The sequence below is a fragment of the Neodiprion virginianus genome, chromosome 5 (assembly GCF_021901495.1).
Source record: "Neodiprion virginianus isolate iyNeoVirg1 chromosome 5, iyNeoVirg1.1, whole genome shotgun sequence".
NCBI classification, from domain to species: domain Eukaryota; kingdom Metazoa; phylum Arthropoda; class Insecta; order Hymenoptera; family Diprionidae; genus Neodiprion; species Neodiprion virginianus.
In genome coordinates, this window is record NC_060881.1 from 19,486,919 (window position 1) to 19,508,245 (window position 21,327).

Here is a 21,327-nt window from a genome sequence, read left to right on the forward strand (position 1 = left end):
ATTCAAAATGGTAGCCGAAAGGTGCGAAAATTCTGCGTGGTTTGTGGTAATTGGAGTTTCCTAGGTTCTGGAACTCACTGATTGCGAATATAAACTCGAAATTTCGAAACTCATAATTTAATATTCAGAATGCTTGAATATATAAAATATTGGCAAACACTTTTAAATTTTTTGAACACTCGAATTGGTTCCTTGGATTTGGAATTCTCTATTTGGCAATTCAACGATCTATTCAACCTTACAAGTTTAACATTATAAGGTTCATTGATTTTTGTACGCTATCTCAAAATCAAATTGTAAATCGTTCGACTCCAATCTAAAAATCAGACTTTTGACTGCCTCGAAAACGTTGAAAAAAACCCACGATTCTCGTTGGAATTTTTTAAGAAGAATACATTTTTAAAGCGGAGGTACAGGAAGACCTGAAACTTTTTTTTATGGTAAAAACCGTTTGAATACTCTCTAAAATAAAAGTGAGTAACGCCGCTGGCCGTTTCTTCAACTTGCGGCCTAAAAAGGGTTTAATTTTTTCATCGAGGTGACAGTCGAATGGCAAAAAAGTTCATCGAAACTTCCCAGACAATATTGGCGTACCTAAAGAATAAGCTGTATTGCGTTTATATATTCATAGTCGTCCAACGCGAAGCATTGAAAATAAGAGGCAGAGAATTTTTTTGATGGTGAAGTTTCGAAAAGTTACTTTATCACACGCGAATACCTCAAGTAATGCGATCGCAATGGAAATCCGTATACAATACCGGGACTAAGAATTTAAATGGACAAATAATAAAAGTAGAAAAAAGGAATCGGACAAAATCAAATTTAGTTCTCAATTATAGAAACTTACCAATATTCATTTTAAATCTGTCTTGAATTGGAACACGTAGAATGTAAACGGTACAAATATTGCTAAGAATTAGTGTAATCTACTTCAAAATGCATCAATGATTCGGTAAATTGGAATATTTAAAAAAGCAATAGTTGATTTGAACCTAGAATCTAGAGTTCAAAACACCAAGAATACCGAAATTATTTCAATACAAGTTAAGGAGAGAAACAGAGAAAAACTGCACCGATCACATTTTAATCATATGTTTCGGTTTTTATTCATTTACCGCAAATAGCTTGCATGTTTGTAAGCCTATCGTTATTCTCGTGGATCCAACTTGATTACGCGATTCAAATGCGCAGACTCGTTAGCTAATCCCCTCGTCAATTTTCGCGTTGCGCATGCGCGCGAGACAGCGAACCTGCTTCAGCGCTGGAACCCGAACGTCTGGACGCCGCGATGATCGGAGAAGAATTTATAGTTGACCAAATGCGGAATTTCAATTCTGTATTTCGCCACAGATGGCGCGTGAGAATATTACCGATCGATAAATCCACCATCAGACTTGAAGAACTGCCAACATCTATCAAACGACAACAAATACTTAGTAGAAAGGCTTCATCAGACGATGCGTAGTTTACATTACGTCTTACGATGGTCGTCTCATTGTTGACGGTCTTCTAATCATCAAGTATATCTTACTTCTCGCTGTATAGTTATAGTTGTTGGTCCTAGTTTAGTACTGTCTGACTTCCATTTTAAAAGACTGTTTTGTATCACAATCTTCATTCTACTGTTATGTTTCTATATTACACTGATCTTCGCTAATTCGCTATCGCATTTATGTTCCTCATGTTTGTATTTATACGGCTACTACTGATGATTATCCTACTAACGCGAGGGAACTTGTCTCATGGATAGTAAAAAACAAAGTATGTATCTATCCATCTATCTATTCATGAACGAACCGTTTTTTTTATCAATTATTCCATGTTTTGTTTTGTTTTGAAGATAGAATTGCCTATAAATTTCAGTTTTATTCATGTCAAAAACTTACAGTCAATCGTATGAATTTATATATCCATAAATCCGTTTGTGCAACATTTGAAACATCGAATTTGTTTCATTTTGATTGGGTCTCCTGATCTGGCAATTGTACTGCATACAGTTTTCGCTCTGTACATGAAAATATGAGGAGACAATTTTTCATCGTTGATTTTCCGACTCTCCAAAAGTTGATTTTAAAAACTGCAGGAATGAAATCAATTGTCCGCATTGATAACTTTCGCCCTCCTTCAATTCCACCATTAATGATTCCTCCATTTTAAAAGCTTTCTAAATTTGACATCCTACCCAACGTTGGTTTAACAGAATATGATATCCCTTACTGGCTCCAATCGGCAATAAAAGAGAGGAAATTCCATCAAGGTATCCGGCTTTTCGAAACCCAAAGTTAGTCATACAAAAAGTTGAGCGAGACAATCCAAAGTACCGACACACCCGGCTCTTGGGACTCAAAGACTTTAATTAATCCTTCTGGGTGGAGGGGATTATCTGCAGATGTCGTGTTCATTGCCAGTCGTTAACTCAGTTCGTTCCAGACTCGTACATACTTCGGTTACAACTTCACCATGATCGTCTTGCGAATGTGTTGGATGGGCGATGGCTGCAATTGGAAACGTTTTGAGTGCTCACGGAATGGGGTATGATAAAAAAAAAACTTGTCACATTCTCGAGTGGCTGTTCCTTCAGGCTGTTTCCTTATGTTCAATTTTAAAGCTTCTAAGTCCGGATACATTTGTCTATAAAATTGGTTGTTCAAAATGTCCTAGCAATTTTTGTTGTTTGTGTATAACGGATCACGCAATGATTTGATGTTAAGGTCGATGAATTTTCCAAAATCGGAATAAATAAATTCCATCCAATTTCAACACATCGAACAGCATCGTCTGGTTTCGAAGAGCGATTGAAAAAATGTATGCATGGATATTGGGAAACGTTCCATAAACTGTTCACGAGCTGAAACTCAGTTGATTGAATCCGTGAATTACGACTCTACCAAGCGATGTGTTGAGTTTAATTCACCCCTTGCCTCAATTGACGTTGAAATTTATAGCCACCCACTTGGCAGACACGCGGTACGCCTTCGTCAATTTCAAACCTGTTTCAAAACTGTATACGTAATTATTACCCTCGGTGTTGCCCGTAGACCAAAAACCGTCTCAACAGAATAGCTGCTGCTGGCATTTTGTACCCGTGTAACAGCGTACGAACGGTTCTCTGCGGATTTTGATTTTTGGCTTGGAATCCGTATCGCTAGTTTGGAATGAAGATATTTTTTAACCATTATCGTAGTTTCAATTTTTTTCTTCTTTTTATCCGGAGAATGGGCTGTTTATCTGATTCCAATGAAATATAGCGTACCTTGTTGATGAATGTATCTTCTCTTATCGGTTTCTCTGTTAATGAAAATAGTTTTAAAAGCAAATCGCCACATGACGCGATAGTGTTACGTGCGGTTCTGGAACGAGAAAAAGTATTGAGGAGATTGTTTGTGGAAATTCAATATTTGTCAACCTTGGTGTCAACATTGCTTATTATTTGATTATTCTCCCATGTCAGCTTAACGCTTGACATATTCGCAAAATTTGTTGTGACAGCGTTGAGAACTCTTGTGTCGCCCCAGAAGTTTGTTCAATATCCTGATGACCCAATTTGGACGGGATTGAGAATCCAGAGAAGCCTGATTGAAGTTCAGAAAAGGTTGTAACGTTCTGAAAAAACTTCACGGCGTAAGAATTAAGTGACTACGTTAAGAACGTTCTATATCCCGACGATTTGATTACGATGGAATTTAGGTTCAAGGTTGAGTTTTCACATATCTTGATCCAAAGAAATGTTTTGCAGTTGAAAAAAAGTTTTCCTTCAACCGAAATGGATGTTAGATCTGAAGGGTTGAACTATTTCCCGGGATGGTTCGTGAATTTTAGCGACATATCAGATCTCAGGAAATTGGTGACAGCTCTGAGAATCGTGTTATTGTCTCAGGAGATTGTGCGGATACCGGTGGAGTTGAGAAGAAGCCTTTTTTGAGGTATTGGACGATTTGGCGACAGCGTCGTAAATTTTGCGTTCGGAACCAGCTAATCGTAAGCTAATCAACGCAAATCGAAACTATCAGATAGTTTGAGGAACGATCAAAGCGAAACTGATCGGGATTTTGGAGGAGGAGGGAGAAAGTGCAGCGCTGCAGGATCGATGCAGCTTAAGTGGAACACGTAGTCAGGTGACTGGTTATGCATTACCTTCCGTCCATATGCACTCCAAGATCCGAGTTATGCGCAGACGCGATTGTAGCGATGGTTTTGGGGGCGGTGCGTCTCTCGATGTGCTCGGGACTCTGAGAGAGTGTTGGCACTGAAAGTAGGCTCCGGAAAAGACGCTTGGAAAATGAATAACTAGCCGAAAAGGGTAGAAGTGAAAAATTTTAATTTCAATCTTCAGCCTGTGACTTAAATCAGCTTACCATACAGCGATTTGTCGTGTTTACGAGTAGAGAGTCGTATAAATAAATGGGCTAAGAAACTAGTTTTCACGATTTCTGCGAGTACCTCGATGGGATTCTGAGACATGGATATTCATGTTTTGAGACCTTCGTATCAGAGTTTGTCAAGATTTACTTTTGTAGCTCTTTTTTTATTTATTTTTTTTTATCAATCGTACAGTTATTGTGAACGATGCAAGAGTTTATCAATTCGAAATACTTCATACGCAGCACGTGTCACCCATCTGGTTTAAAGGGTTTCAAGTTACCAAGGTTTTATTGTCCAATTTTTCGAACAAAGTCGTGAAGATAAGTTTATGTACCTTGTAAAGACTTATTAAATGGGTCTTCACGTAAATTTCGGTGTCTCGGATCTCAGCGAGATGTTTGCTTGGAAATGTGAACATTGATTTTTTTATTCAATTTATATTCATTCACACGGCGCTTTGTTTGAGAACATAAAAAAAAAAAAAACTACAAGATTACGTTATTTGAGAGACAAACTATGTATCAAAACTAAAATTAGCCGTCAGATTTTGTAGGCTCGTTATTCGGTAAAATCACGAGTATCGGGATTCTCTGCAACACTGTATGTTGCTTGTTTGCCGTTTTCGCGGAATACGCGATGAGCAACAGCCTGCAATAAGAGGCGCCTTATTTTCTTTATCATTTCACCACGTGCCGGACTGCGAACACTGCGTCATCCAGATCGTTAGAGCCAGCTGCTGGCTCCAAAGAATATCCGAGCTTTTTTGCTCAGGGCACTTGAATTTCTAGCGGCGTACTTTGGCACCCCTTCTCCACCCGGCAAAAAGTTACCTTTGAGTGTACCGAGTGCGAGTTTCTCACCCCGGCAAAGTGAATATACGAGTTCAGGGTTGACTTTAATAAGCTTTACCTGTGCTTTGAATTAATCAATACTCTAGATCCGCAGTTCAGCCAACGAGTCGCTGGTAATTCAAGGCTCAGGGTGACTCGAGAACAATTATTTATGCTCCGATACAGACGCCGACAAATTATTCTCAAGGTCAAAGGTTTTTGTTCACAGGGTCCAGAATCGAATTTTCACGCTGAATTTCAATGCGATTTTCAGTATTCCGATTGGTGCTGCATTTTGGTGCACTTTAATTTTTTTTCCAACGTTTTTTGTGGTGGAATCTCAGATGATGGCAGCTAACAATCAGGTATAAACTAATATCGTATTATAATAAAATCAATGCATTGTCACAGTCTTTAAAATGCAAGAGAAAAAAACTACCGGTTCAAAAATCATGTGAAAACTTGCAAAAAAGAACGGGAAAAGTTTTGACATATCTACTCGCCAAACAATGCGAAGAAGTGAAATTTATGCATGAGAGCAAAAATAAGAGAGCAAGGTCGGAAAAGAAAGTAGGTAAGTAAAATCGAAAAATTAGAAAAACAATTAATACAAACAATATTAATATCCCTGGAAAAACACACCGGAGAAAGAGATAAGGAGAGGAAAAATGTTGAATATCAATGTCGTGAAGTCATGTTTTCAACAAATTTCTCAGTATAAAAAATTATTCCAAGTTTGAAGAAAAATTTGTTTTTATCCAGCCGGTGATTTCATTTGGTCTCAAACGACTGTAAGAATACTTAATTATACACCGCAGTCACGATTTAAATGAACGTAAAACAGTCAGTCTCCATTCGAGGGGTCGGTTTTTTGGTCCTGTACATTATGCCTGGTTCCAGAATCCCGGCTACAGTGAGCTCGGGAGCCTCGTTTGGATACCGGGTCTTCGCCAATTTCTTTTTTTTTCGCGGAGGACGCGAGAAGGAGGGGATGGAGCACCGAGGGTGCAGTCAAGTTTTTCGTAAAACCGCGCAGAGTAAACAGGGAAGAGAAAGTAATTGCCGGAGGTGAAATTGAGCGACTGGATTTCGTCGGCAATGGTCGCGTGTATCGTATCTCTTGTATACAAATATACACGTGTGTCTTCCAGAGATTACACTTCGCTGCTGCAAGGCCTAGGCCATAATGTCGGTTTCATGACTACGTGAGCGAAGAGTAACAGCCGCGTATAACAGCGCCGTCTTTTGACCCTCCGATGAATAACCGAGGTCGCAAGACTCAAGGACGCTCACGGCTCCGGGGGCGGGTGGCAGTCGGCCAATAATACGCTTGACGCATGGCCTTACAGCCTCCCTACTGGATCATCTGCCTTTTATTAAATTGCAAAAACAAGGATTATTAAGAGGGCTAGAGAAATAGAAAGGAGCTAACAGAAATGGAAATTGATGTACGAATAGGTGGGAAATCAAGTAATTTTCTTTCACTGATTTCGCAGCTGGCAGATTTATATTCGTGCTGAAATCATGATCAAACGATTCTTGCCATCATTTTGTTTCATATGCGATATTTTTCGATCAATTGTCGGCATTTGGAGTTATTTTATGGCCGGAATAAAATCGCAGGTGGGACAACAGCGGCCATTTTGATTTGGTCTTTCTTGTCGGTTCGCAACTGTTAAGAAGTGCAAAATACTCGGTTTTTCTGGAATCGATCTAGTTTTCAACTGATCTGGGATAGTTCCTTGCTGGATCTTTTAGCTATTATCAAATCGGAAAACTAAGAATTATTCAGAAAAAGCGAGACAGATAGAGAGAGAGAGAGAGAGAGAGAGAAGTGAAAAATCAGAAATGAACATTCAATCACACTAGACTACGAAATCAATGTGAGCAATTTCGATAGATATTGTTCGATTAATTGATGGTGTCTTCAATTATCTTGTGGCCGAAATAGAATCACAGGTGAGACAACGGCAGCCGTCTTGTATTCAATCCTAATTGGTTAGCACTTGAAAATAAATTCAGCTCATCAAAGGTAGCTTGCCTTAAAAAATTAAACCTGAAGAGTATGAATTTTACACTTCTGCGCGTTTGGAAATAAGGTTTAGAATCACTATTTTTCGAAAATTACGTACTGAACGAACTATTTCATTCATACAAAATTACCTTTTATGTGAAAGGGAATCTGGCTATTTTGCATGACACTTAAATAAGACTGTTCATATTTATTTTCGCGCTTACTCTGTTATTTTTTTAAATCCATGAATTGATTTGAGCTTTTTTATAACCGTGAAGTATTTCACGTTTTAATTTCAATCGTGAAGAAATCTAGAAATGTCATAAATATTTGCCAGAAGAACTTCCCAGGTAAAAACATGCGTGAAAATTTCCAGCAAAAAGACAGCAATGGTTGCAAAGCATTGTTAACAATATTAGAACAAGGTGTGTCCTCAATTGCTATCAAAACTCAAGCAAATAATTCCAAGTAAAAGCTGTCAGCAAAATATCTGCTAAATTACGCATCTGGGAATCTGTCAGAGATAACTAACAATATTTACGTATAACAAAAATAATGCTGACTTTAATGCGGGCAATTTTTCCACTCACGGTCTTCGGTAAAGATATTTCGGGGAATTTGTTGGGCATGGAGAACTTTTATGGAGGAAAAAAAAATGTGACTACGCATAAAATGACGAAAAAGACAAGCTTTCAAAATGGCGCATGAGAAAATTCACTTTTTTGTCATCTCTTCATACGCCCTGTTTTTCGCACAGTTTACATAGCCCACGGGTCTCTGAAATTGAGGGTTTATTTAGAGAGTTCAAAGCCGGTTGAAAAAAGTAATTCATCGCCGAAAACGTTTGTAATCCAGGCTTGTCAGACGAAAACTGACACGGGTATGACCGGCGGCCCATTTAGAGTATGATAATGACCCCCCAATTCCTGCAAGAGATATGAAATGTACCCAGCTTACAGCATTACTTTGGGCGCACGTATCGCTCGTTTTCGCGTCCCTGACACCACGTGAATTTATTTAATTTTCCCCATTTTTTAGGCCCACTTCTGCTCTTCGGTCACTTTTTTCCCCCTCTTGGAAGGCACGTGTGACAGGCTGCTATGTTTCATTCGCGTAAACAGCGCGCGATGCGAGGGAATAACTTTGGACCGTTTCTGAATTAAAAAACATTTTTTTCCCTATAGTCGTTATCATCGTTTTTAGAAACTTTTTATCCTTCGCACGCGTCGAGTGCTGGAAATTATGCCGCGGTTAGCGCTTGTCATCCCGAAATTGGAGGAAAGCCAACACCGTTAATGAAACCAGATTGAAGAGGATATGGCTGAGTTTCAGAATTCAACTTGCCATGCTATTATTATCCCCATTATGTTATCAGAGAAGACATTAGGTGCTACGCTCGATCGATAAACGTGAGATCGTGATTCATCATGGTGGATTCACCAGGAAGATTCGTCGAATTCGAAGCAGTGTAACTTTTCTTGGTCTTTCAGACTTTAATGTCCAATCTACATTTTATAGGTGTCTCAAAAAATTATTACGACAACCAATGGATTGACCATTTTCTGATTTTGACGTGAACCAGATTCTAAAATTTCAGAATCACAAAAATCATCGTGAAGTTTTACTTTTATTTACTTGAATTAGATAGGATTTTAAAGTTTTCGAAATTGTTTCACGTTGTAACTGAACGCTCGGGAAATTTGAAAAGTTTCTAGTCATTTTTCAGAGGATTTTAAAATTGACTCCGTTCTACGTCATAGGATTTTAAGCTTTCCAAAACAGGATAATGAATTCAAAATATTCTGGCGAAATTCACGTGACTGAATGTTTTCATGCAATTTGAAAAATTTCAACGACTAGTCAGTACCACTAGAGTTTGAAAGTGATCGAATCCCTCAGAATGACGTTGATTTTATCAGAAGAGAATTTAGTACGAATGAATCTCTGAAGATCTTTCGAATAAAATTCCAACGACCATTAAATTTTGGCTTGATTTACTAGAGATCTTCAACCGACGGGTGGATTGAAAACATTACATATTCCTTTTTTAATACAGCATTCTTATTTTTTTTTTTTAACATGTCAGCACTCATTTTCATTCAGGTACAGATAAAACTGAAATTTCATACTCGGAACATGACTCGATAGCTAATTTTGCATTTGCTACGCCGACGGAAATGTTTACCAAAGATTTTCGAAACATGTTAAAGCGCATCAATCAACAGATTACTCAGCACAGAGATTTGCTATGTTATTATTCATGCGTGTGTAGCCTGACCTCTTGGATGATCGATTGGATTGAGCCAGCGACCAGAAACTCGCTAACTGTCGATGACAGATTGTCAGTTGGCTTTTCACCCGATCAAGTTGCGAAGTACCGCAGCAACTAATGCTTCTGATCCCGAATTCGGGAAAACTTTGCGGTCAGGATGTGATGTTTTGACAGTATTCAGTTCCGCAGATTCATCGTCGACATTTTGGCGGTCCGGATAAATTTTGATATTTCTGTCACATCGTTCCTCGCCTGCTGCCGACTATCCTCACAGATGATGGAATTTCACTCACTTCCGGGAAACAAAGCGTATTTAACACACCAAAAATGTATTTATATATAATATACGGGATATCCCATGTGAATTTAGTAGCCGAATGATCACGACATTTTTGATCTCATGATGAATTTTTCCTATGTACGATCCTTAACAACCTTGAAAAAATTTTTTTTTTTCAATTACATTTTTCAACGCAAGACACAAAACATTCTGTTTTCGAAATAAGATATTTTCAGGTAAGATTAAGAATGAGATCGCTTTTTTAAAAAATTTTTAAATAATGTTTTCTATTTATTAATCGTTTTTTTCTACTTTCATCCCTGCTCAAAACTTTTTGTACTATTTTGAAAAAAATCGTGAGTGTGTTTTAAGACTAGAGATAGAATTTAGAAAAATCAGTAATCTAATCGGGGTTACGGTATGTATGATAATAAATTTTGAACAGATAGAAAATAGAAAAACTGATTCGAAATTTAGAAAAAAAACGTCCCTCCACTTTGAATCTTGTGTGAAAATGTTTTATTTCGGAAATAAAGTGTTTGTTTTTTGATACCGTTTGTTCGGTTGCATGTTAACCCAGAAATTTCGTTGCCAGGATCAAATTTAAGTCATTACAAAGAAATTTTTTCCCGAGCGTTGTGAGTGAAACAGGCAGAGAGGATTTGAAATTGGAGCTGTAGAAACACAGATTAATTGAATTCGTCAAATTTGCTTTAATCGCCTTTGTGCTCGACACGGATTGTGTAAATGCGCGGTGCGGTGGACGCTGGCTAAAATCCGGGTCTGCTCTCCGTCAAACAGCCGGATACTCGCTCCCCGATTTAAAACTTCACCCCCTAAAAGTTCCCGCTGTCCGTGCGGAGAGTTGCAGCGCGTTGCGGCCGTTGCGAAGAGCCGAGGACCCGTCAGAGTGTAATTAAATTGGACCTCGGGGGTCATTAATTACTGTTTGACTGTTCGACCGCAATACCTGCACGTTTCCCTCGGCATTGTATGCCTGCCTCGGAGAGAAACGACACGCACAAAGCAAAATGCGCCCTCTTTAGCACCCGTTGATCACTCGAAATCGACATTTTATTACCTAGTCAGCTAGATCAAATAGTGATGATAAAATTATTCAACAGTTCGTCGTTGATGTCTAGATTTTTTCACGTCATCTGTTTTTCATAAATCAGGTTTCAGCCCTTTAGTGAAATTCGTCAGCGATACAGCGGTTTCAATGAATCGATCACAGGTGTTCCTGTTTTACCGACAAACTCAGCTATTCACGTATTTCACACTTTTTTCTTCCTTTGGGCGATGAAATTGCATGAAACTTCGGGAAATTGCAGGGTCTAATGATCACACTTATTTGGCCGCTGAAAAATTTGCGATAAGTTCATGAAAAAAATCCATACCGTTAGAAAGCAGTTGTAAGAAATAACCTCAAAGCGAGCATGCTCATTCAATTCCAAATATATTTGAAGTTTGTCCGCCAATTTTTCGAACTTTTCTCAATGCCCAATCGAGTGCACTTGCAAACTCGATGATTTTCTAAATTTTGTAATCATTTTGTTACTTAAAAGGGATAAAAAAAAGTGTAAAATACCATTTGCTTATTCGGTCGTTATTTCGACATCCCTTAAAGCTGACTGGATCACGAGGTCACGAACATCGTAATTATGATAACTTCTATAATTCCAGTCTCTCAAAATTAGAAAAGATAACAAATGTTTGCTCTGAATTTGACTTGATTATCTGCAAAATTGAATTGGTTTTACGTTAATAGCGAATTATATGATTCACACTTAATGGGCACGAAATGTTCTAGGATAACTGCTCCGTGAACCTCAAGTAACAATAAGCGAGCCTCCAGTGTGCGGTTAACAATGAAAAGGAGAAGTGTGAAAAGGGTGATTTATTCCCGCTGTCCCCGTTTAGCCGAACCCAACGACCTTACTTCATTCATTTGCTTATTTGCTTGAACCAGGGAATTAATCGATAGGGCAGCTGCCAGCTTTTCTGATCCAGTTTTCGAATCGCGAATAAATATAATAACAATGGGACTGGACCGGCGGCTAATTGGCGAGAAACGTATGGAATTTTCGTGAGCGGATTTTCAGGAAATTAATTGCTAATTTAACACCGTCAAAATTCAGCGGTTACAGGACTCCCGATCAAAATTAAATTCACGCGGATCACAGGACGAAGTTTCTTTACCATATTCCTGATTTCTGCCGAATCGTAGTTAAGTTATGAATTTTGTTATTTTGGGGCTTTTTATAACCTTTCTTTTTTATATACAGGGTGCCTCATTTTAATCAATCCAGTTAAATATCTTGCGAACCAAAAATGTGTGTAAAAAACGTTTTAGACAAATGTTGTTAGGTTTAAAGTCAGAAAAAAGATGACAGAGTCAGATTTTCCGCAAGTGGACCCGCCGAAGTCAGATGAAGGTCAACTTGGTTTTTTTCAAACGGAACAGTATATTTTTTTTATCGTTATCAAAAAGGAAATCAAATTCTGCACCAAAAAGTACGATACACTTGCCACCTAAACGCGATTAGTGATCAGATCAAAACATTTTTCACTAACACTTTTGGTTGTCGAGATATTTGACTAGATTGATTAAAATGAAAAACCCTGTATATATTTTGCCTTCCTTGTTGAACGGTCAAATAATTTATCGCATCTGACTTTGGGTCAGAACTTGTTTGCGCGACGTATCCTCAGCTTCATGAAATATGAATCCGTTGGAAAAACTTCAAGATTCAGAATTTACAATGAGTGGAAAAAGAATAAAAGATACTTAAAGTTCAGGGGCATCAAATACATCAACGATTTCTTGATTTCTTCGCGCCATTTGTTTACTTTACTGCTGTGAACTTGTCTGAAATAAGCATAAGACGAAGCCAAGATAGCAAAATAGCCGTGATAAGCTGATGGAGGAGTGTAAAAGAATTGTCGAAGAAACTTCACGCCGTTAGCGGTCATAGAAGTTGAAAAAATCTTGACATTCAGTCGGAATTCAGCGATCCCGATTTTTTCAAACGCTAAATATCACGCCTATAAATCAAATTCCATCAAGTCACCCGCTGTATCACTTGATTTTCTGATTCTCAATGAGCTAGAAATGTCGTTTACGTTCAAGGTAAAAAGTATCTTTCGCAAAACAACAGTTTTCAGGACTTACAATCACGAAAACATTCCCATCTGTACGTTTAAGCAGGATTTTAAAATATAAAATAATCGTATTCGAGCATTTACTGAATTTTGATTTCACCACATTATCCTCCACCAACTCCCCCCTCGCCCCGAATAAAAGTCAACCCTATATCAGTTAAGAGCGATTTATAGATAAACGTTAAGAAGAGCCAACGACTGTTGAATGTAGGATTTTAATTTTATCAGTGCTACGATTTGAATTGAAATACTTTACTAAAAATTTGTAGATGTGTTTTTTTTTTAGTTTGTTCGATAAATCGATCTAAATTTTTTCAGAGGGGTCGAATATTTAGTTGTGGTGAAATTTAAAGCTATTTTCATATGTCATACGATAGTACGATAATATTAGTATCTTATTTGTGAGTATTTTTGTTGGATTATGCTCGAAAAAATTATGCGCGGAAAATATTTGAAAACTAAAAGGACCGATTACTTGAATAAAATCAAGATCGAAAAGTCATTTCTGAAAATTTTAAATGATTCATTTTGATTAAAAAATCTATTACATCGAATTTCAAAATGTAGAAACTCGAAATGCCGAACAGTCACAAAGCATAGGAAGTCAAAATACTTATGGAACTATCAGAATGAATAAGAATATAGCAAGTCAAAACAAAGAATGGTAAAAAAAATCGTATCTGGTTTCTTATACTTTACCTTTTGATAAATTTTCGATGCTGTGAAATACAATATGAATGTTTTGAAAATTCGATATTGTTACCCATCTATTTTCCGACCATTTTGTTTTCATTCCCCGCTAAAAAAACTGTTCGGCCGAATTTTTTTACATTCAGAGTCACTTATTCCGGACAGCCCATTGAGTAGAACGTTCTCCCCAACTTTGAAGCCATTGGACTCAGCGCGACACTGTTTACGCAGCAGTTGTACAGTCCCAAACCTTTCGGAACGCGGGATATTTTACCCGAGAAATCAGGAAATAACTTATCGATGATTCGATCAACGTTACTCACCGGATTTCGGCAGCATGCTGAGGGTCAGAGTCGAATTGTAGCGACTGAGGAGGGCGCCGATCTCCGTGACGTTCGTCCCGTGATCGCACTGTTCTCTGAGGTAAATTAGGACCTCGTTTCCTCGCTGAGAATCCCTCGGCACCAGGCGATGCTCCGAGGTCTCGGGGCGAGTCCAGTCGGCCCTTGGTCTCGGCCACCATACGGCCAGGATCAGAGCGGTGAACCACCACCAGCGAAGGCGTGACCAGCCGGGGGCCATGGACCCGGGGCTGATGGGAAAACCGGTAGCTCTCCACCCCGCGGGGCGTCAAACCACCCGCCAATCTGCGACAGAAGTGTTTCGTCTATTCAGGAGTGTCGTTGTCGATTCAATTGCGCTGACAAGGCAAGCACACGAGATGCACTCCACCGATCTACTTCGTTTTTGGATATGTTGTAGTACGTTGAAAAACGTTGGACACGTGTTTTTTCTTACGTGCCAACTCGGCCGTTCAAGGGTTGAAAAGCACACTCAAAGTTCATCCACGAAAATCGATTTTATAGGATTTCTCGATAAGCAGGTCCAATTTTTTGATGAAACCATTCGGAGATTATTCACAACCGACGGACGATAGTGTAGTAATAAATATTGTGCATTTCACGACAAATGATTGTATTTTTATATCCTGAAAATCACGCACGCAACGCAACTATTATTCCCTGAAAGTACCACGAATATTGAGTATCTCTTACAAATTGTGCGGAACAATATCGAAAATTACAAAAGTTATGTACTCCAGGTGAAAAAGCGTAAGTTTTTGCAGATTTAGTGTCTTTGGATCTTTTGAGAACACATATTGACACATTTTTTTTTTTTCTTTTTTTCAAGTTGTCGGTCAGTTGTTTCACAATGTTTAAGGCATGTCGAATAAATGCACCAGGCGCATGAAAATCAAGAGGATTATGGTTAAAGTTTGCCACATTTTTTCAGTTCATCGATATATTGTTGCACGAACGTAAAATTGTGCGAAAACGTTAATTCAAGTGTGTACCATGGTAAAGTTGGTGGACGATTATTATGATATTTTTGAAAAAACTTAAACTCAGCTGTTGACAGCAAGAAATAATGTCAGAGATTATATTCTATATTCTGAAATGTAAATACTGAATTTCGATCAAGTAAAACGCAAGTAAATATTGTGCTTTCGGGGAAATTAAAAAACGTATATGGTACGACTCATTCGAAATAAAATGGGGTTCTTATTTTACGCTCGAATAAACGCCTGACGGTCAATTTACGTCATCGCATGGTGAGAAACTCGTTTCTTCCCTGTCAGGATATTACTCTTGACATTCGAGTCTATATTTCTTCCAAGTAAGGGCAAGATAACTCAATTTTCTTCCTTTCTTCCGAAGTAAATTTATGGACTGTGGCAAGAAGCAGCAAAAGTCCACCTTGCGTGGTTATCGAATAGTTCATAAATTTCTTCTCGAAGAAATCTTCGAACCAACCTCTGAAACATCTTTTGAGACAACGCTTTACAAGTTTCAAACTCATTATGCGATCAACTTTCAACGATTTATTTTTAAAGCTACGAACCGTTTTCAAAAGTTTTTTTTAGAATTCTACAATTTACTGCAAACTTGTTGACGAATCAGAGTTATTCGATTTGAGTAACACTTTGATTGGGGTTTCCGCAAATTACGTGAAATATTCCTCAAAAAAATTGTACACAAACTTCTTATAATTCTGAAGATATCCTTGAAGTGTTTACACATCATATTTTTAATATTGAATGGAGATCATAGTGCAATTTAATTAGTTCGAGTAAAACTTTCGTTTTCGAAATTGTTTTAGGTATCTGATATTGCAATGATTTTGGCATGAAGATATTTGGAGATTTTATCGAATTTCATATAAATTTGTTAATTTTAACAAACTTCGAAAGTTTTGCAGAATTTTATGAGATCTCATAATATTTACAAGTACTTCCTGACAATTCTGTGGATTTCAATGACCATTTCAAATTCATTTTTCCCATTAATACTTTCCACATTTTTCTATTTTTAAAAACCAGTTTCCTGAATTCCTGGACATTTTTGACTTCCATTCAATTCCCAACGATTTTTCATCAACATTGAAAGCTTGACTAAAGTTTTACTGAGTATGTAAAAAGGGGGGTCTTCAACTCATTGATTATAATTGACGAAAATTTTCATTGATTTCTCGGATTTCAAGAGTTTAACTAAAAGTTCCACGAATTTCATTACAATTCGACCAATATCGTCGCTACTCCGAGTTAAAGTAAAATAGAATTGGAGATTGGACTGACCTTGATCTTGTTGCAGAGAGCTTGCAGACCGTGGATTCTTCTACCTCTGAATTCGAGGCAGCTTCCTTTTCCTCATGGTGACGTTTTTTCTTCCCGCCTAATTTCGGACCGGACGAATACGGGCTCGCACTTTTGCGCGAAGAAATAAGAAAAGAGAAACCGAACACAAAGACCAGGAAGAAATAGCGCGAGTCGATTTATGCAGATCGAGTGACCGCCTTTGAATTTCGGAACTCGATTGGTTTTCTTCTTTGTCTACATTCTGCTTCCTCGGTCGATAAAATCCTCAAAGAGTTCGGACAGTTGAACGCGGCTTGATGGTTCTTTTCTACTCTTCTTATATCTCACGAATCTAAAACATAGTGAAAGAACAAAAAGAAAGAAGAATTATTCACTTGTGCAAAACTTTTAGCGTTGAATCAAAAAACTTTAATCTTTTACGAGAAACTTGCGACAGATTTTAGAGAATCGAAGAGTCGATCTAGAAATTACATGATTTTTTAAAAATCAACTCGGATAACTTCAGTTAAAAACTATACTATTGCTTTAACATATTTTGGAGCGTTTTTTTTTTAAATAGGAACAATTTGGATATATCGGAGAATGGTTTTGCAAGAATTTAAGTGGGATTCGAACAATCATGGAAAGAAGTTCAGGGTATTTTGAAATGTATTAATGGACGGGTGCAAAATATTTTTGAATTGCGTTTAGACAGATTGTACGGATGAATTTCTCAAGATTTTAGATCATTATGAATGATTTTGTCAGGAGATTAACGCAGATTATATAAAAATTGTAATGATTTCCAAAGACTGTAAATTATCGAAAATTATTACGTGATCTTGAATAGTTTTCTGAAATTGGAAATAAAACTTTGAAATCAGTTTGGCAGATTTCTGCAATATTTTGCAAGTAATACACACTCAAACATATGAACCACATCCACTGATAATTACGGTTAATTTCGACGTATACCATAACATAATGTATAATCATGAACCATCAGATCCTTCCCCGAAGATTTCGTTTGTTAAAGATTGAATGAAAAAAACATGTAAGAGCGTTGGTAATCAATCTTCTGCGGCAATGAAACGAGATTACAAAAAAATTCTTACACTTTCAAGGTGTGGAAGAAAGATCAGTGATTTCAAAAGAAGCGAAGAATATTAGCATCGAATCTCGAAACCATACCGAGTAATTTGTAGTTGTGGCTACTGTACGGTCCTTAATTATTTCAATGTTTTAATATAACAGAAAAATGTATTTCTGGAAAAAAATCAACATTAGTTATGTAGCTGTAACTTAAAATACAGTAATACGGTGTTATTATTCTTTTTTTATTACGGTTAGGTTAGGTTTTACTATATTTTATCGTAAAAATTAAGATAATTTGATGTGGGTGGAATAATAAATTGATTTTCAATCATTATATGACTGAAAAAATCTATTAACTCGTTCGATTTTTTGTGCACTGTAGTGTACAATCTTGATTTTCGTTTTTTACGATTCTCACAAAATATATTGCGTATTACATAATTGTCAAGTATATGAAACAGGGCTAGGGCTAAAATTTTCTGACACGTCCACCGCCGCTATTTATTTTGTGGAATTATTCTCGTATTGCGAGCCAATCGAAGATAAAAAATTAAAAAACTCAATTCCTGAAACATATCCAAAACATCTCAAAACTGTCCAAAAAGTGTTTATTCACTCAAATAAAGGCATTTTGAGTCAAAATTTTAATTTCAAATTGAACGGATTAATGAAATGAACAAACTGAACAACTCTGATCAAATAAAACAGCCAATTGTATTGAATTTTGTAGTAATTTCAACGATATTCAGTATTATTGTAACGATGACCGCATTTTATAAATAAAATTTGAGTGACTGTAACAAACAAAAGTTTCTTCAGTGTGGGATGTTGGCGGGTAGAACACGCGGTAGGAGAGCAGCATTACCAAGGTTGGCGCCGGTTTCGCAATTCCGTTTCACGCAAATTGCCATTCGGCAAAGTTTTCCCCTTCTTACCTCTTCCGTTTCGCGTTCACTTAGGTTTATCCCGCCCCCCGTCTTACTTTTCGCTATGGGGGAAGAAAGAGCATGTCGCGGAGTCTCAGAACGCAGAAACATCCCCAAGCTTTCTTTGTCGAAATTCCGGTGTTGTACTAGGAATGACGAGCAGCCCCGGCCAGCTTCGTCTAACTGCCGTTTCTTCGTTTGCGGCTCATATTTACACCCCTAAAACTCGTCCACTAACCGAGAGACGGGAAAAAAACAAATAAAAACTTTTCACCCCTTAAGAGACGAGAGGAAGAAAAAAAGATAAAAAAAAAAAAAAAAATCAAAGAAATAATACAGAAAGAAAACGGGAGGGATGAAAGAAAGCTGGAAAACAAACGGAGCGGAGAAGGAAAAAGAAAATATATCGGAGATTCAATCTCCGCATTCTAGTAGCGAATCTCGGTTACTAGGACAGGAAAAGTGGTACGGGGAAAAAACTGTGTTCCCAAAACTGAGAAAACAGATTAAAAGGAATAAAGCAACTAGCTTGCAGAGCTGTAATATGATATTTTATGGTTGACCGCAAAGTGCATTTTTTTTTTAAATTGTTTCAAAGCTTTTGTTGCCGCGATTTTTTGACAGTTGTATTTTACATCTGTCACATTTTGACATTGTTGTAAAGTCGAAACAATTAGAGAGAGAAATTTCACATTAAGAAAGTTGCGCGGTATTATAAACTGTTTTTAACGATTAGGGAATGAATTTTACATTCGTCTATTTTTTCTGGATAGTTTCTGACGAGCGATGGAAGCAAAAAATTTTTAAATCGTTCAAGACATTTAAAGAACTTTTTCGAAATCAAAACATTCCCAAAGCTACTGAGAGTATTTTTGACGATTTCTGACAAGTATTTCAGAATTTGGAATTTAAACAAATTTGGAAAAAAGCTGCGAAATTTTTTTCATGTTTTTGTGTACGTGAATGTTATTTCATTACAGCATTCAATTCAATATTGCCATTTGATGATCATATAATTAATATCCGTGCAATGTTGTAAAATATAGTATTCACCGATACCAACATGATAAAAAACAAGGATTTCAGTGAATCTGTATAAAATGTTGTGCTGAATAAAATGTGCTATTGTAGAATGAAATCGAACGAATCTGCTAAACTTTAGAAAATTTTGAATATATGACTTCAGTGATGAATGAAGATAAATGGATAATATATCGATTCACGGTCAGGTAATCTTAAGATTTTGAACAGTCGGTGCGCGAGATGGATTACGATAATTTTCTGGAGATATCACGATGTACTGATATTACGGATTTAAGTGAAACGTGATAAAGTGGTGCGGCTGCGTCCCGCGTATCTGTCATAATCATTATCAACCAGCCTCCAAACTCTGCCATTAATACTTGTTTGACGTCCTGGGGTACAAATGGTCCGACGCTTCTCTTCATTCGTTTGAAGTAATTAAATTAAAAAAAATCGGGTCTGTGATGTCATCTGCCATTTCGATATTTTGCTATGCAACGTATATAGTTTCCAAAGGAATCTTTTTAAGGTCATGTAGTACTCCTACCTTTACTGACCGAGAAAACTCACTTTTTTTTCTTCATATATTAAATAAACAAACAAGCGAAAAGGGTTCAAATTTCTACGGTGTATTGCTCTTCTGTAGCAGAGTTTAGGGAAGTTATTCATATCCCGAAAATTGTGAAAAAAAATGAAGAAGAAGGCTGGATTTGCTTGGTCGGTAAGGGTGGGAGTACTACATGATCTTAAGAACTTCCCAGACAATTTTTATTCATTTTTCATAACAATTTTTGTCACTGGGGTACAATCGACCCCAGGGTGTCAAGTATGTGATTCTACAGAAGTGTATAAAACTAGAGTCAACTCTGACATGGATATAACTACAAAGTCAAATACTATACACGCTTTAAGATGTCTCAGAATGTAAGATTCGTAACGAGCTGGATGCGAAAGAATACGCGGCACTCCGTCTCACCTTTTTTGACCCTTCGAAATTAACCGATTTGAATCATTTTGAGAACAAAAATCACGGGAATACTCTGTTAGAATAAAATTGAAACACCAAGTGAAGGAAAAAATATGCGGACGAATGATTTGAAAGCCGAAAACTTCAAAAATTGAGTAACGGTTTCTACTGTTCTTCCATTCGTTTTTAAGTGAATTAATTTATAATTTTTTCATACAGGTAGCTATTCTGTAATTCCGAAAAACACAAAATAACGGATGAGGAAATCAGAATTGTGAACTTGTTAATTGAAATTGTATTTACTTTACTATAATTTGCCAAATGGGACAAAGCATTTAGTCACGAATTTGGAAATTACTCAGTTTTTGAAGCCCATTGCTTTTTGAAAAACCAAACATTAATTCAGATTCATCAACAGTGTTCAAGCAATCATAGAAGATTGCCAAATTTACTGAACACACTGTTGAGACAAGATTCAAGAGATTTCTTTTCAATCTTGAAATTCTCGTCACTCTGTGAAAAATAATCTTGAAAATAATCTTAGGGGATCAGATGGTTCATGAATGTGTGTCAAGTGAGTTTGTAAGCAAGAGCGATTTCCTTAAAAGCGCCTCTGAGCCCTTTACGAAGCATCAATGTAATTGCCCTAAACACTTGACGGCACCTGTCTACTTTGGCACATGTAAGTACAAGAAAGCTCAGTTGCGGCAACAGAGTACGATCTAATAAATATATTATATATTATGGTTTATGGAGTAGGTGAGGCTTGGAAAATTGTTCCTCTACAGAGTTGCAAAATGTCTCTCGGCATCGTCGTCGGTGAATTCTTTTACTTCTTCACGGAGATAATTTAATGCTAACAAAACAAAACGAAGACAACAATTACACAGAATTGTTTTTTCAAGCGTTCTTTCTTTTATATGTGAAAAATTGGCAGATAGATGAATTTGTGGGGTCATCAGAACAGACTTGATCCGATTGAAGAGAAAATAAATCGATGAAGCAATGAACAAATGAAAGATCATGTATTGTGTGAAGATTTTTGCCCGGAGTGAAAAATCAAAATATTAC

At 37.1% G+C, this 21,327-nt stretch overlaps 1 protein-coding gene across 1 annotated transcript in view; it reads right to left on the reverse strand.

Moving 5' to 3' along the window:
- The window catches only part of LOC124305144 (retinal guanylyl cyclase 2), a 139,258-nt gene that overhangs the window by 42,487 nt on the left and 75,444 nt on the right, over nt 1-21,327 (reverse strand). The window contains exons 3-4 of the mRNA XM_046764224.1: nt 16,246-16,597; nt 13,934-14,257 (exon numbers count right to left, since the gene is read on the reverse strand). Of these exons, the coding sequence (XP_046620180.1) occupies nt 13,934-14,192 (259 nt within the window). The 5' untranslated portion in view covers nt 14,193-14,257; nt 16,246-16,597. The remainder of the gene's footprint in view (nt 1-13,933; nt 14,258-16,245; nt 16,598-21,327) is intronic.